The sequence below is a fragment of the Podarcis filfolensis genome (assembly GCF_964270895.1).
Source record: "Podarcis filfolensis genome assembly, chromosome: 6".
Taxonomy (NCBI): Eukaryota; Metazoa; Chordata; class Lepidosauria; order Squamata; family Lacertidae; genus Podarcis; species Podarcis filfolensis.
The window spans coordinates 18,879,138-18,893,404 of NC_139609.1; the positions used below are offsets into that span (position 1 = coordinate 18,879,138).

At 49.7% G+C, this 14,267-nt stretch overlaps 1 protein-coding gene across 2 annotated transcripts in view; it reads left to right on the top strand.

Moving 5' to 3' along the window:
- The window catches only part of CRB1 (crumbs cell polarity complex component 1), a 163,150-nt gene extending 158,168 nt beyond the window's left edge, over positions 1–4,982 (top strand). For both annotated transcript variants that reach the window (XM_083620240.1, XM_083620239.1), the window contains one exon: positions 4,074–4,982. In XM_083620240.1, the coding sequence (XP_083476366.1) occupies positions 4,074–4,289 (216 nt within the window). In that variant the 3' untranslated portion in view covers positions 4,290–4,982. The remainder of the gene's footprint in view (positions 1–4,073) is intronic.
- Positions 4,983–14,267: the final 9,285 nt, after the last annotated feature.

The following is a 14,267-nucleotide window of genomic DNA, read 5'->3' on the forward strand; positions in this document are numbered from 1 at the left end:
GAACTGAACTGTTACAAAGGATTACTCCATCAAGCTGTGCGTAATTTACTTTAAAATGAAAGTAGCAGATTGTAAGCCTGCTAAAAGTTGTGTGAAATGAAGAAATTTCATTTATTACGGCCATAGGCCCATACAGGTAAAAACAACACATAAATAACAGCTTGTGCCGTAGGGGAAAAAAAGCAATCGCTAAAACACCACTATAACAATAAAATACTATAAAATGGAAAGGCATACTACGCCTTAATTAGCTTGTAGTGCTCCTTGGCGTCGCTTTTGGGAAAGGACAGCAACTAGGAACCTAGCCACCTTCAGGGTCGTGTGGGTATCCTTGTCCTGCAAGATTTGGGCAAGGTGGAATTTTGGTGGGGTACCCTCTAGTTTCTGTATGATTGATCCCAACAAATTTGCCCGTGGCACATTAAACAAGGGGCAAGTGAACATAATGTGCTGGAGCGACTCCAGCGTCACCTTATCACATTCGCACATGGCGGGGGCTTGGCCCTTTGAGAACCTATGTCTCAGGACATTGGAGGGAAAAACGTTAAACCTCGCTTTGGTGAAGGCCAGTCTATGGGCAACAGTCGAAAGGGAGGAGAGGTATGATGGAACGCAGTAAGTTAAAGTGATACCAATGTTCTGAGGCGAACAAACACCTCCTCCCAGCATATAATTTCGCTGTAGATCGATGTCATCCAGTCTTTGGCGGATCAGTCTTTGAGCAGTGATTTGGTCTAGTTTTAGGGAATCTGAGGGAGAGATTCCATAACTCAGGAGTTTGGCATGAATTCTACTAGTCCAAAGGCTAGAGAATTCATCTCGCCATAAGCATTGGACAAGGTAATGGTTTGGTAATCTATGCCACAATGATAACCAGTAATTGAAGACTTGCTTCCACAGGCAAGTTTCTAAGGATGCGACCTTCAATTCTAGTCGCATGGCTGCGTTGCTTACGCACAGGGGGAGCATTAGGAGCCGACGTAGGAATTGGCTTTGCAGAGTCTCAAGGGGAGCAAGATCTGTCATCACGGCCCAGAGCGGGGCAGCATAAGCAAGCACGGCAACAAAAGTTGTGTGTCGTGCCATGCAGCTAAGTCACCTGGCGATCAAGAGAAAGGGCTCTTAGGTAGGGCTAGTTTCTGAATTGGCTAACCAACCAATATTTTACCAGAATGACCATTAAAACCAGGTTCTGCAAGGAAACCATAGCTGTTTAGCACCTGTAACAAGGTGCAGGGGGTGAAGCCTGAATCCATTATACTTTAGGAATGAAGAAACAATCCCTTATATCAGGAACACAGAAGTTCAGTTTATGATTCATCAGCCCAGCAATCATGCATGGTGGTCTGCCAAGGGTTCAACTCTTTTAAAAAGTAAGTTTTCAATTAGGATTTCATTGGTATCAAGAGTGAGTTCAATACCTTTGAAGAATTTCCACTTCTTGGAGGAGGGGGTTTACTTCAGAATACAGTGCTACCTGGGGCTACATACGCTTCAGGTTACAGACTCTGCTAACCCAGAAATAGTACCTCGGGTTAAGAACTTTGCTTCAGGATGAGAACAGAAATCGTGCTACGGCAGAGCGGCAGCAGCAGGAGGCCCCATTAGCTAAAGTGGTGCTTCAGGTTAAGAACCACTTTCAGGTTAAGTACGGACCTCTGGAACGAATTAAGTACTTAACCTGAGGTACCACTATACAATAGGGGAAGCGGGTGGCACTGTGGGTTAAACCACAGAGCCTAGGACTTGCCAATCAGAAGGTCGGCGGTTCAAATCCCCGCGACGGGGTGAGCTCCCGTTGCTCGGTCCCTGCTCCTGCCAACCTAGCAGTTCAAAAGCACGTCAAAGTGCAAGTAGATAAATAGGTACCGCTCCAGCGGGAAGGTAAACGGCGTTTCCGTCCGCTGCTCTGGTTCACCAGAAGCGGCTTAGTCATGCTGGCCACATGACCCGGAAGCTGTACGCCGGCTCCCTCGGCCAATAAAGCGAGATGAGTCCTCCCCAAGTCCTAGGCTCTGTGGTTTAACCCACAGTGCCACCCGCGTCCTGTAAGATTTGCCTAAAAGAGGCATGAGTGTTGTAGATAATAATTAACACGTTTTATAATATAATCATAATTGATTTTATTTCCTCAGACAGAGGGCAATCATGAGGGCAGAAGGAGGTTGTAATATCTGCTGATCATGAGCCCTGAGCCAAGTTTACATTTCTTGAATGCTACATGGATTTACTTAACCTCCCCTCACCCACTTCAAGGATCTCTTAATGTTTCTCCTGGCATGCTGTCACTTCCTTACATTGCAAAGTAAATGCTATTCTACAGGCCATTTCTATATAGAAAGTAACCCCAAACAGTGATGAGCTTTTACTCAAAGCATTATCGGTAGGAATCAACGTCAGAAAGATTCCTCCATGCAGGTAGCTAAATCGGGTTCCCTAGTCTCCAGGAAGTGCTTTTGAGACTTTTGACCTCTCAAGTTCTTTCGTTTGTTTTTAAAAAAACATTTTGGATTTGAAAGTTCTGCCCCAAGCACATGTTCCATCTCTGACAGTTCAATTGTCACTAGGGATACATATCAAAAAAACCCAAAGCAAAATCTGCCTGGACGATCAAAATCCTCCCAGGGTGATGTTGTCCACAATGACCATGTTTTTCCTATAGTACTTCCTGCTGTTTCAGAGGTTTCCAGTGCAAATTGGACTAGAAACAGAGAGATCACATTAAAACAGTTCCCTCCTCTCTCAAAATTCTAGCTTCTTCCAACAGCTGATTGGAAGAATGTTTGATTATACTGGCTTTATGGGCAATGATTTCATGAAAACGTCCTTGCATTTATAAAACCTGTGCATCAAAGAGCATAATAGATCCATCCATCCTACACGTTTTTTCCCTTAAAAACAAAACAAAACAGGGGGGGGAGATCAGAATGATTGTGATTATGTGGAGGAAGCAACTGGGAGACTTTTTTTTTGCCACTAAAGCAGCTGCAGACAGGGGGCATCACTGAAGACTACAGGGAAATGTGGGAGTCTGGTTGGGAGAGATATTTGAAGTCATTTGCATCATTAATCATATATAACAAATTTCAACATGCAGATTGCCTTGGCACATGTAAACTGTTTTGATAAAGTAAGCTACTTTGGGGGGAAATAGTTTGAAAAGGGGGGTAGAAATAATCTAAAGAAACAAGTTTGTATCAAATGTTCCATGTGAGTAATCTCACTGGAACAAGTGGACTTCTGTTTACTCTCCTCTCCCTGCCCCACTCTAATCTTCACTGGAGGGTCCCCCCAACTGCCCAGAGATGATTATACGGAAGTGGGCAGTGCCAGACCTTGTGGTCTCAAATTTCTGTGTCTCCCACTGCCTCTCACCTTCCATTCCACATAATACAGTGGTACCTTGGTTCTCGGACATAATCTCTTCCGGAATACCATTCGACTTCCGAAACGTTTGAAAACTGAGGGCTGGCTACAAGTTCAATTGGAAAAACTGAAAAACACATAGCAAAAGCCGTTCAACTTCCAAGGAGTGTTCAAAACCAGAAGCAATTACTTCTGGGTTTTCAGCATTTGAAAACCAAAACATTCGGCTTCAGAGATGCTCGAAAACCGAGGTACTACTGTAGTTGCTTCATCCCCAAGGCTCCACACCCAGTGCGAACTGGTTGTGCTCCCCTAAATCCGTGTGGGAAAGGAGAGGAATTTCGGTTGTGCACATGGAAGTCCCTTGCACCAGTGGAGCTGCCATGTTGGCTATAGCCCAGAAACTTGCCATCTTTCTTAATATGCAATTTTAGCAATTCAGAAAATATAGCAGCCAAACTATGACTTTTAGTATACAAAACAGTTGACAGGGTTTTTTTGCACAGCAAAAAATGAATTCATTCCTCAGCAAATGCAGAACTGCATACCCCCATCACTTGCAGACTAACCAGATGGACTTTCCTTGGTAGGTATTCCTTTAAACCTAAATTGTTCACGTCACATGGTTTCCCTTCATGGTAACTCCTATGCATGTTCCTTTTCTCTTTCTACACCAACCACATTGTGTGTTGTTTCCACCCTTGCAGCTAACAACTGACCTGGCCTCCAATATTTTCACCGCCATTGGCTCAGTGACACTGGCCTTGTTACTGATCTTCCTTCTTGCGGCCACAGCTTCCGTCATAACTTCCAACAAACGGGCTACCCAAGGAACCTACAGCCCCAGCCGCCAGGAGAAAGAGGGGTCCCGAGTCGAAATGTGGAACATGGTACAACCTCCCCCAATGGAAAGGTTGATCTAGCTTGAACGCCTGCTGTACCTCTTACGTATATGGAGGCCTCCAGCTACAATGGGTTGTTCTGGATACCAGGGAAATGACTCATCTAGACCATGATGACCTCTGCCATTTAACTCAACACCTTGGTCACTATCCAAAGCACCATGCACATTATCCCAGGTGCACCTGGGGGCTTTTCCGCTTGCCCCTTTCACCAGTAGCCTCCGATTCTTCTGATATTCATGGAAGCCTTCATGAGATGTGAGGGACTGCAGTTGGAAAGGGAACTGAGCACTCAGACACACGTACCTGGAAATACTATGAGGCCACAGATCTCATTTCCCACTTTCTGGAAATTCTTATTTATTGCACTGGAAATTTTAGCTTTAGTCGAATTGCCTGTAGGCTATAAAGACTGCAATGACTCTAGGATACTTGTTAAGTGCCTGCATTTCAGATACAACTGAAGCCACATATTTTGTTTCATTCCCTGTGCATCTGCATCTAGCATTCACCATCACTGCAAAAGACAAAGCGGAACAATCATGTAACCCCAGATAATCTGTCTGCCATTCAATCATCACTGAGCATCTCAAGAAGTTTTAGGAGTAGAGGTCTTTCTCAGCAACACAGCTATCTTAACTCTTTAATCAGGGACTAAATCAATACTCCGGGGGAAAGCTCTTCATGCAGCAAAATAAACATTTCAAATGATCACTGCTTGGTGTGTTCATTGCACCTCTTTTTCCACCAGGTTGTTCTAGATCATGTTTGGGGATCTAGAAGTTGCTGAACTACAACTCCCATCAGCCCCATGTGAACATGGCCAGTAACCAGGAGTGATGGGAGCAACATCTGGAGGACAAATATTCTCTGCACCACATACCTAAATGGACAGTTCCCCCCATTGTACAAATTTAAGATTTGGTGAGAGACATCCTCAAGCGCTTGTTAATAAACCGATGGGCAAATTTGACCTTCCCGCCAGAACAAAACAGAAAACTGTGCGCCAGTCGCTATACAAAGCACATTGTGGTTTGGGGCAAAGTGACAGACAGCCCTGCCCATGCAAGGCTTTGTATGTAAAGCCTTGCATGGGCAGGGCTGTGAACCGCTGAGCAGCAGCTGGGGTCACAGAGGCTTCTGCTTCTGCTGTTTTAGTTGATGTGAATATAAAGGAAACAGAAAGCATCTTAAAGGTAAAGGGACCCCTGACCATTAGGTCCAGTCGTGACCGACTCTGGGGTTGCGGCGCTCATCTCGCTTTCTTGGCCGAGGGAGCCGGCGTACAGCTTCCGGGTCATGTGGCCAGCATGACTAAGCCGCTTCTGGTGAACCAGAGGAGCGCACGGAAACGCCGTTTACCTTCCAGCCGGAGCGGTACCTATTTATCATTCTTCTCTATCTGAGCTCCTTGAATGGCCACCTAATGCAAGCCAGAGTGTCAGTTCTCAGAAACCAGGGCCTGCACAAGACGCTTTGGCACTTGAGGCGAACCACAAAATGGCGCTTCCCTCCCTGCCAGTCCCTCCACCTAGTCCCACCTACTTCCTCCTCCTAGTCCCACCTACTTCCTCCTCCGAGTTCCTTCTAGTCCCTCCTCCTAGTTCCTCCTAGCTCCTCTCCTAGTCCCTCCTAGTCCCTACTAGCTCCTCTCCTAGTTCCTCCTAGTCCCTCCTCCTATCCCCTAGTTCCCCCTAGTTCCTCACCTGGTTCCTCCAGCTAGTTCCTCCTAGTTCCACACCTAGTCCCCCCTAGTCCCCCCTAGTTCCTCCACCTAGTTCCTGCACCTAGTTCCCCTAGTTCCCCCTATTTCCTCCACCTAGTTCCTCCACCTAGTTCCACCACCTAGTTCTCCTAGTTCCTCCTAGTTCCTGCACCTAGTTCCTCCACCTAGTTCCCCCTAGTTCCCCCTAGTTCCTGCACCTAGTTCCACCGCCTAGTTCCTCCAAGTCCCTCTGGCTCCTCCTCCTAGATCCTCCACTGGTCCCCCCTACTCCCTCCTCCTAGTTCCTCCTAGTTCCTCCTAGTTCCTCCTCCTAGTTCCACCTAGTTCCTCCTCCTAGTTCCTCCTTTAGTTCCTCCTAGTTCTCCTCCTAGTTCCTCCTAGTTCATCCTCCTAGTTCCTCCTCCTCCTAGTTCCTCCTCCTTCTAGTTCCTCCTCCTTCTAGTTCCTCCTCCTCCTCCTAGTTCCTCCTTTAGTTCCTCCTACTTCTCCTCCTAGTTCCTCCTACTTCTCCTCCTAGTTCCTCCTCCTCCTAGTTCCTCCTCCTTCTAGTTCCTCCTCCTCCTAGTTCCTCCTCCTCCTAGTCCCTCCTAGTCCCTCCTCCAGATGGACTTAACTTGGTAGGTATACCTTTGAACGGAAATTGTTCATGTCACATGGTTTCCCTTCATGGTAACTCCTATACATGTTCCTTTTCTCTTTCTACACCAACCACATTGTGTGTTGTTTCCACCCTTGCAGCTAACAACTGACCTGGCCTCCAATATTTTCACCGCCATTGGCTCAGTGACACTGGCCTTCCTTCTTGCGGTCACAGCTTCCGTCATAACTTCCAACAAACGGGCTACCCAAGGAACCTACAGCCCCAGCCGCCAGGAGAAAGAGGGGTCCCGAGTCGAAATGTGGAACATGGTACAACCTCCCCCAATGGAAAGGTTGATCTAGCTTGAACGCCCGCTCCATGTACCTCTTACGTACATGGAGGCCTCCGGCTACAATGGGTTCTTCTGGATACCAGGGAAACGACTCCTCTAGACCATGATAACCTCTGCCATTTAACTCAACACCATGGTCAGTATCCAAAGCACCATGCACATTATCCCAGGTGTACCTGGGGGCTTTTCCGCTTGCCCCTTTCACCAGTAGCCTCCGATTCTTCTGATATTCATGGAAGCCTTCATGAGATGTGAGGGACTGCAGTTGCAAAGGGAACTGAGCACTCAGACACACGTACCTGGAAATACTACGGGGGCACAGATCTCAGCTCCAGAAAGCATTAATGATTGGAGTTAATGGGTGCCATTTCCCACTTTCTGGAAATTCTTATTTATTGCACTGGAAATTTTAGCTTTAGTCGAATCGCCTGTAGGCTATAAAGACTGCAATGACTCTAGGATACTTGTTAAGTGCCTGCATTTCAGATACAACTGAAGCCACATATTTTGTTTCATTCCCTGTGCATCTGCATCTAGTATTCACCATTTATCTACTTGCACTTTGACGTGCTTTCGAACTGCTAGGTTGGCAGGAGCAGGGACCGAGCAACGGGAGCTCACCCCGTCGCGGGGATTCGAACCGCCGACCTTCTGATCGGCAAGTCCTAGGCTCTGTGGTTTAACCCACAGTGCCACCTGCGTCCCACAGAAAGCATCTTAGGTAACCTGCAAGCCCCCTGTCCCCTTCCTAGAGATCCCAACGCACCCCTCAGTGGAAACAGAGGCATGCCTTGTAAGAGCTGAACGTTCCCTAACAGACATTACAATCCAGGAGTAACAAGTCCAGGTAAGTGACGCTCCTCTGGACTGTTCTAATAACTCTTTGTACGCAAGTCAAAGCTAGCATCCAGAAGAGAACACTACAGGGCAATTGTGTACGACAAACATAATAACTGGCAGCACTCACCACCCCCTTCTGTATTGCAAACACCACAGTTCACTGAATGGATATGTTCTGTTGCCTACTGACACACGTCAAAATGCCGGCACCATGTCACATTTCTAAGAAATGCATCTAGTTGGTGTCTGATGAAGTGCCCCTTTTGTTAACTGGAAGGAAAGGGTTTAAGAGCCTGGGTGAAAGATATCATCTTTGGCTGAAGGGCATCATCATTCTTCTCTATCTGAGCTCCTTGAATGGCCACCTAATGCAAGCCAGAGTGTCAGTTCTCAGAAACCAGGGCCTGCACAAGACGCTTTGGCACTTGAGGCGAACCACAAAATGGCGCTTCCCTCCCTGCCAGTCCCTCCACCTAGTCCCACCTACTTCCTCCTCCTAGTCCCACCTACTTCCTCCTCCTAGTTCCTTCTAGTCCCTCCTCCTAGTTCCTCCTAGCTCCTCTCCTAGTCCCTCCTAGTTGCTACTAGCTCCTCTCCTAATTCCTCCTAGTCCCTCCTCCTATTCCCTCCTATTCCCACCTAGTTCCTCCACCTAGTTCCTCCTAGTCCCTCCTAGTTCCTCCACCTAGTTCCCCCACTTAGTTCCTCCTAGCTCCTCTCCTAGTTCCTCCACCTAGTTCCACCACCAAGTTCCACCACCAAGTTCCACCACCTAGTTCCTCCTAGTTCCTGCACCTAGCTCCTCCACCTAGTTCCCCATAGTTCCTCCACCTAGTTCCTCCACCTAGTTTCCCCTAGTTCCTGCACCTAGTTCCACCACCTAGTTCCTCCTAGTTCCCCGTAGTTCCTCCACTTAGATCCTCCATCTAGTTCCCCCTAGTTCCTGCACCTAGTTCCTCCACTAAGTTCCCCCTAGTTCCTGCACCTAGTTCCACCACCCAGTTCAACCACCTAGTTCCCCTAGTTCCTGCACCTAGTTCCTGCACCTAGTTCCCCCTAGTTCCCCCTAGTTCCTACACCTAGTTCCACCACTTAGTTCCACCACCTAGTTCCCCTAGTTCCTCCTAGTTCCTGACCTAGTTCCTCCACCTAGTTCCCCCTAGTCCCCACTAGTTCCTCCACCTAGTTCCTCCACCTAGTTCCACCTAGTTCCCCGTAGTTCCTCCACCTAGTTCAACCACTTAGTTCCACCACCTAGTTCCACCACCTAGTTCCCCCTAGTTTCTCCTAGTTCCTCCACCTAGTTCCACCACGTAGTTCCACCACCTAGCTCCCCCTAGTTCCCCCTAGTTCCTGACCTAGTTCCACCACCCAGTTCCACCACCTAGTTCCCCCTAGTCCCCCCTTGTTCCTCCACCTAGTTCCTCCACCTAGTTCCACCTAGTTCCCCGTAGTTCCTCCACCTAGTTCCCCCTAGTTCCACCACCTAGTTCCAGCACCTATTCCCTCCTAGTTTCTCCTAGTTCCACCACCCAGTTCCACCACCTAGTTCCCCCTAGTTCCTCCACCTAGTTCCTCCACCTAGTTCCTCCACCTAGTTCCTCCACCTAGTTCCACCTAGTTCCTCCACCTAGTTCCCCCTAGTTCCACCACCTAGTTCCAGCACCTATTCCCTCCTAGTTTCTCCTAGTTCCACCACCTAGTTCCCCCTACTTCCCTCTAGTTCCTGCACCTAGTTCCATCATCTGGTTCCTCCACCTAGTTCCACCACCTAGTTCCCCTAGTTCCTCCAAGTCCATCTGGCTCCTCCTCCTAGTTCCTCCACTGGTCCCCCCTATTCCCTCCTCCTAGTTCCTACTAGTTCCTCCTCCTAGTTCCTCCTTTAGTTCCTCCTAGTTCTACTCCTAGTTCCTCCTCCTAGGTCCTCCCCCTCCTAGTTCCTCCTCCTAGTTCCTCCTCCTCCTAGTTCCTCCTCCTCCTTGTTCCTCCTAGTTCTCCTCCTCCTAGTTCCTCCTCCTAGTTCCTCCTCCTCCTAGTTCCTCCTCCTAGTTCCTCCTCCTCCTCGTTCCTCCTCCTCCTATTCCCTCCTAGTCCCTCCTCCAGATAGACTTAACTTGGTAGGTATACCTTTGAACGGAAATTGTTCATGTCACATGGTTTCCCTTCATGGTAACTCCTATGCATGTTCCTTTTCTCTTTCTACACTAACCACATTGTGTGTTGTTTCCACCCTTCCAGCTAACAACTGACCTGGCCTCCGATATTTTCACCGCCATTGGCTCAGTGACACTGGCCTTGTTACTGATCTTCCTTCATGCGGCCACAGCTTCCGTCATAACTTCCAACAAACGGGCTACCCAAGGAACCTACAGCCCCAGCCGCCAGGAGAAAGAGGAGTCCCGAGTCGAAATGTGGAACATGGTACAACCTCCCCCAATGGAAAGGTTGATCTAGCTTGAACTCCTGCTTTACCTCTTACGTATATGGAGGCCTCCGGCTACAATGGGTTGTTCTGGATACCAGGTGAAATATACTCAGAGTCGCAAAGTGATTTCATGCTCTTTATTCAGCTCATAGTGGTGAGGAGGAATGAATGAAAGTCCCCTCAAAGCATCTGCTTTATATACATTATTTACACAATGGGCTGCACATGATTGGCTAATTCCGGAATTCTACTGTAAGCCAATCAGGTTGTGGATTCACTTCTATCTGGAGCATGATTGGGTGGTTCCTGCCAACCAATCATACTGCTGCATTGTTCTAGGACCAATCAGACTGCTGCATTCTGAATCCTATTGTTCTAGGACCAATCAGACTGCTGCCTTTTGGATCCTATTGTTCTAGGACCAATCAGACTGCTGCAGTTTGGATCCTATTCAACTCAGTACATAACACCCCTCCCCTCTAAGTTCCAGTCCTGCCCAGGAGGTCGCATTCATAGTCCTCAAGGTACGCCGGCGGCCTACTTGTGCGTTGCGGCCTGGGGTGTTCCCTGGTCCGGGGTTCAGGTTCTGGCTCGTGTTCCAAGGATGCTGGCTGTGATGGGGCTGTTTGGTCTGGCGCAACCGGCTCGCTCAGTCGTGGTTCTGGTTCCGGTGTCCTTTCGGCCTCACGGGTCCTCTCTGTATTTACTGATTCTGCCTCTCCTGCTTGCCCCTGCTGCTCTATGGGCCTCACTGCCCCACTGTTCCCTTGGGACTCCTCTGACCTGTCCTCCTCCTCCTGGTTTTCTCCACACCCAGTCCAGGACCCAGGAGATGACCCTATCTTTCTTGGAATGGTGTGCAAATTCTTGTGCCTGAATGTTGCGGTCGGGAAGCAGCTCCAGGCTCATAACCTCTTGTGCAGGTGCTGGGTCGGGGCCTGTTTCCGGTAGTGGTAGCCTGCTGAGGGCGTCCGCATGGCCCATCGCCTTCCCAGGGCGGTGAATCAGTGCATACTGGTAACTGGCAAGGAAAATTGACCACCTGAGGACGCAAGGAGACAGCACTTGGGGGGTCTGCTTTTCGGGGGCAAACAAGCCAAGCAACGGCTTGTGGTCAGTCACCACGGTGAAGGGCCGCCCGTACAAGAAATCATGGAATTTTTTTACTCCCTTCACGATTGCCAGACCCTCCTTGTCGATTTGCGAGTAGTTCCGCTCGGTTGCGTTGAGTGTCTGGGAAAAGTATGCCACCGGTACCTCTCTTCCATCCAGGAGTTGGTGTCCCAGGACAGCGCCAATGCCATAGGGCGAGGCGTCGCATGCTAGCACCTCCGGCATCCTCTCGTCGAAGTGTGCCAAGACCGAGTTTGAGACAAGCAAGTCCTTGACTGCCTGGAATGCGGCCTCCTGGCGCTGGCCCCACACCCAAGGGGCCCGCTTGTCCAGGAGTCTGTGTAGGGACTCCGCTACCGCCGCCTTGTGGGGAAGGAAGGAATGGTAAAAGTTCAATAGTCCCAAGAAGGCCTGAAGTTCAGTCTTGTTCTTGAGCGCTGGGGCATCACAAATGGCCTGTACCTTGTCCCCAGTCGGGTGGACCCCTTCTATCCAAAGCACCATGCACATTATCCCAGGTGTACCTGGGGGCGTTTCCGCTTGCCCCTTTCACCAGTAACCTCCGATTCTTCTGATATTCATGGAAGCCTTCATGAGATGTGAGGGACTGCAGCTGCAAAGGGAACTGAGCACTCAGACACACGTACCTGGAAATACTATGGGGGCACAGATCTCAGCTCCAGAAAGCATTAATGATTGGAGCTAATGGGTGCCATTTGCCACTTCCCTCCCTGCCATTCCCTCCACCTAGTTCCTCCACCTAGTTCCTCCTAGCTCCTCTCCTAGTCCCTCCTCCTAATCTCCTCCTAGCTCCTCCACTAGTTCCACCTAGTCCCTCCTCCCAGTCCCTCCCAGTCCCTCCTAGTTCCTCCACCTAGTTCCTAGTCCCCCCTAGTACCTGCACCTAGTTCCTCCACCTAGTTCCCCCTAGTCCCCCCTAGTTCCTCCACCTAGTTCCTCCACCTAGTCCCACCAAGTTCCTCCTAGTTCCACCACCTAGTTCCCCCTAGTTCCCCCTAGTACCTCACCTAGTTCCTCCACCTAGTCCCTCCTAGTCACCCCTAGTAACTGCACCTAGTTCCTACACTTAGTTCCTCCACCTAGTTCCCCCTAGTCCCCCCTAGTACCTGCACCTAGTTCCTACACTTAGTTTCTCCACCTAGTTCCCTCTAGTCCCCCCTAGTCCCCCCACCTAGTTCCCCCTAGTCCCCCCTAGTTCCTCCACCTAGTTCCTCCACCTAGTTCCTCCACCTAGTTCCCCCTAGTCCCCCCTAGTTCCTCCACCTAGTTCCTCCACCTAGTCCCACCAAGTTCCTCCTAGTTCCTACACCTAGTTCCTCCTAGACCGCCCTAGTACCTGCACCTAGTTCCTTCACCTAGTTCCCCCTAGTTCCCCCTAGTACCTGCACCTAGTTCCTCCGCTTAAATCCTCCACCTAGTTCCCCCTAGTCCCCCCTAGTTCGTCCACCTAGTTCCTCCACCTAGTTCCCCCTAGTTCCTCCACCTAGTTCCTCCACCTAGTCCCACCAAGTTCCTCCTAGTTCCTCCACCTAGTTCCTCCACCTACTCCCACCAAGTTCCTCCTAGTTCCTCCACCTAGTTCCCCCTAGTCCCCCCTAGTTCCTCCACCTACTCCCACCAAGTTCCTCCTAGTTCCTCCACCTAGTTCCCCTAGTCCCCCCTAGTCCCTCCACCTAGTTCCTCCTAGTTCCGCTGTACCTCTACATAAATTTTCTCTACGTTGGGGTGGGGCAACTGGTATACCTGGAAGTCTGTGAGCTCCGTCGAGTTGCCTTGGTGCGTTGGGCCCCGGGACCTGGGCTGCACATGATTGGCTAATTCCGGAATTCTACTGTAAGCCAATCAGGTTGTGGATTCACTTCTATCTGGAGCATGATTGGGTGGTTCCTGCCAACCAATCATACTGCTGCATTGTTCTAGGACCAATCAGACTGCTGCATTCTGAATCCTATTGTTCTAGGACCAATCAGACTGCTGCATTCTGAATCCTATTGTTCTAGGACCAATCAGACTTCTGCCTTTTGGATCCTATTGTTCTAGGACCAATCAGACTGCTGCAGTTTGGATCCTATTCAACTCAGTACATAACACCAGGGAAAGGAACCCCCTCTAGACCATGATGACCTCTGCCATTTAACTCAACACCTTGGTCACTATCCAAAGCACCATGCACATTATCCCAGGTGTACCTGGGGGCGTTTCCGCTTGCCCCTTTCACCAGTAACCTCCGATTCTTCTGATATTCATGGAAGCCTTCATGAGATGTGAGGGACTGCAGCTGCAAAGGGAACTGAGCACTCAGACACACGTACCTGGAAATACTATGGGGGCACAGATCTCAGCTCCAGAAAGCATTAATGATTGGAGCTAATGGGTGCCATTTGCCACTTCCCTCCCTGCCATTCCCTCCACCGAGTTCCTCCACCTAGTTCCTCCTAGCTCCTCTCCTAGTCCCTCCTCCTAGTCTCCTCCTAGCTCCTCCACTAGTTCCACCTAGTCCCTCCTCCCAGTCCCTCCCAGTCCCTCCTAGTTCCTCACCTAGTTCCCCCTAGTCCCCCTAGTACCTGCACCTAGTTCCTCCACCTAGTTCCCCCTAGTCCACCCTAGTACCTGCACCTAGTTCCTACACTTAGTTCCTCCACCTAGTTCCCTCTAGTCCCCCCTAGTTCCTCCACCTAGTTCCTCCACCTAGTTCCTCCTAGTTCCCCCTAGCACCTGCACCTAGTTCCTCCACCTAGTCCCTCCTAGTCCCCCCTAGTACCTGCACCTAGTTCCTACACTTAGTTCCTCCACCTAGTTCCCCCTAGTCCCCCCCAGTACCTGCACCTAGTTCCTACACTTAGTTCCTCCACCTAGTTCCCTCTAGTCCCCCCAAGTTCCTCCACCTAGTTCCCCCACCTAGTTCCCCTAGTCCCACCTAGTTCCTCCACCTAGTTCCTCCT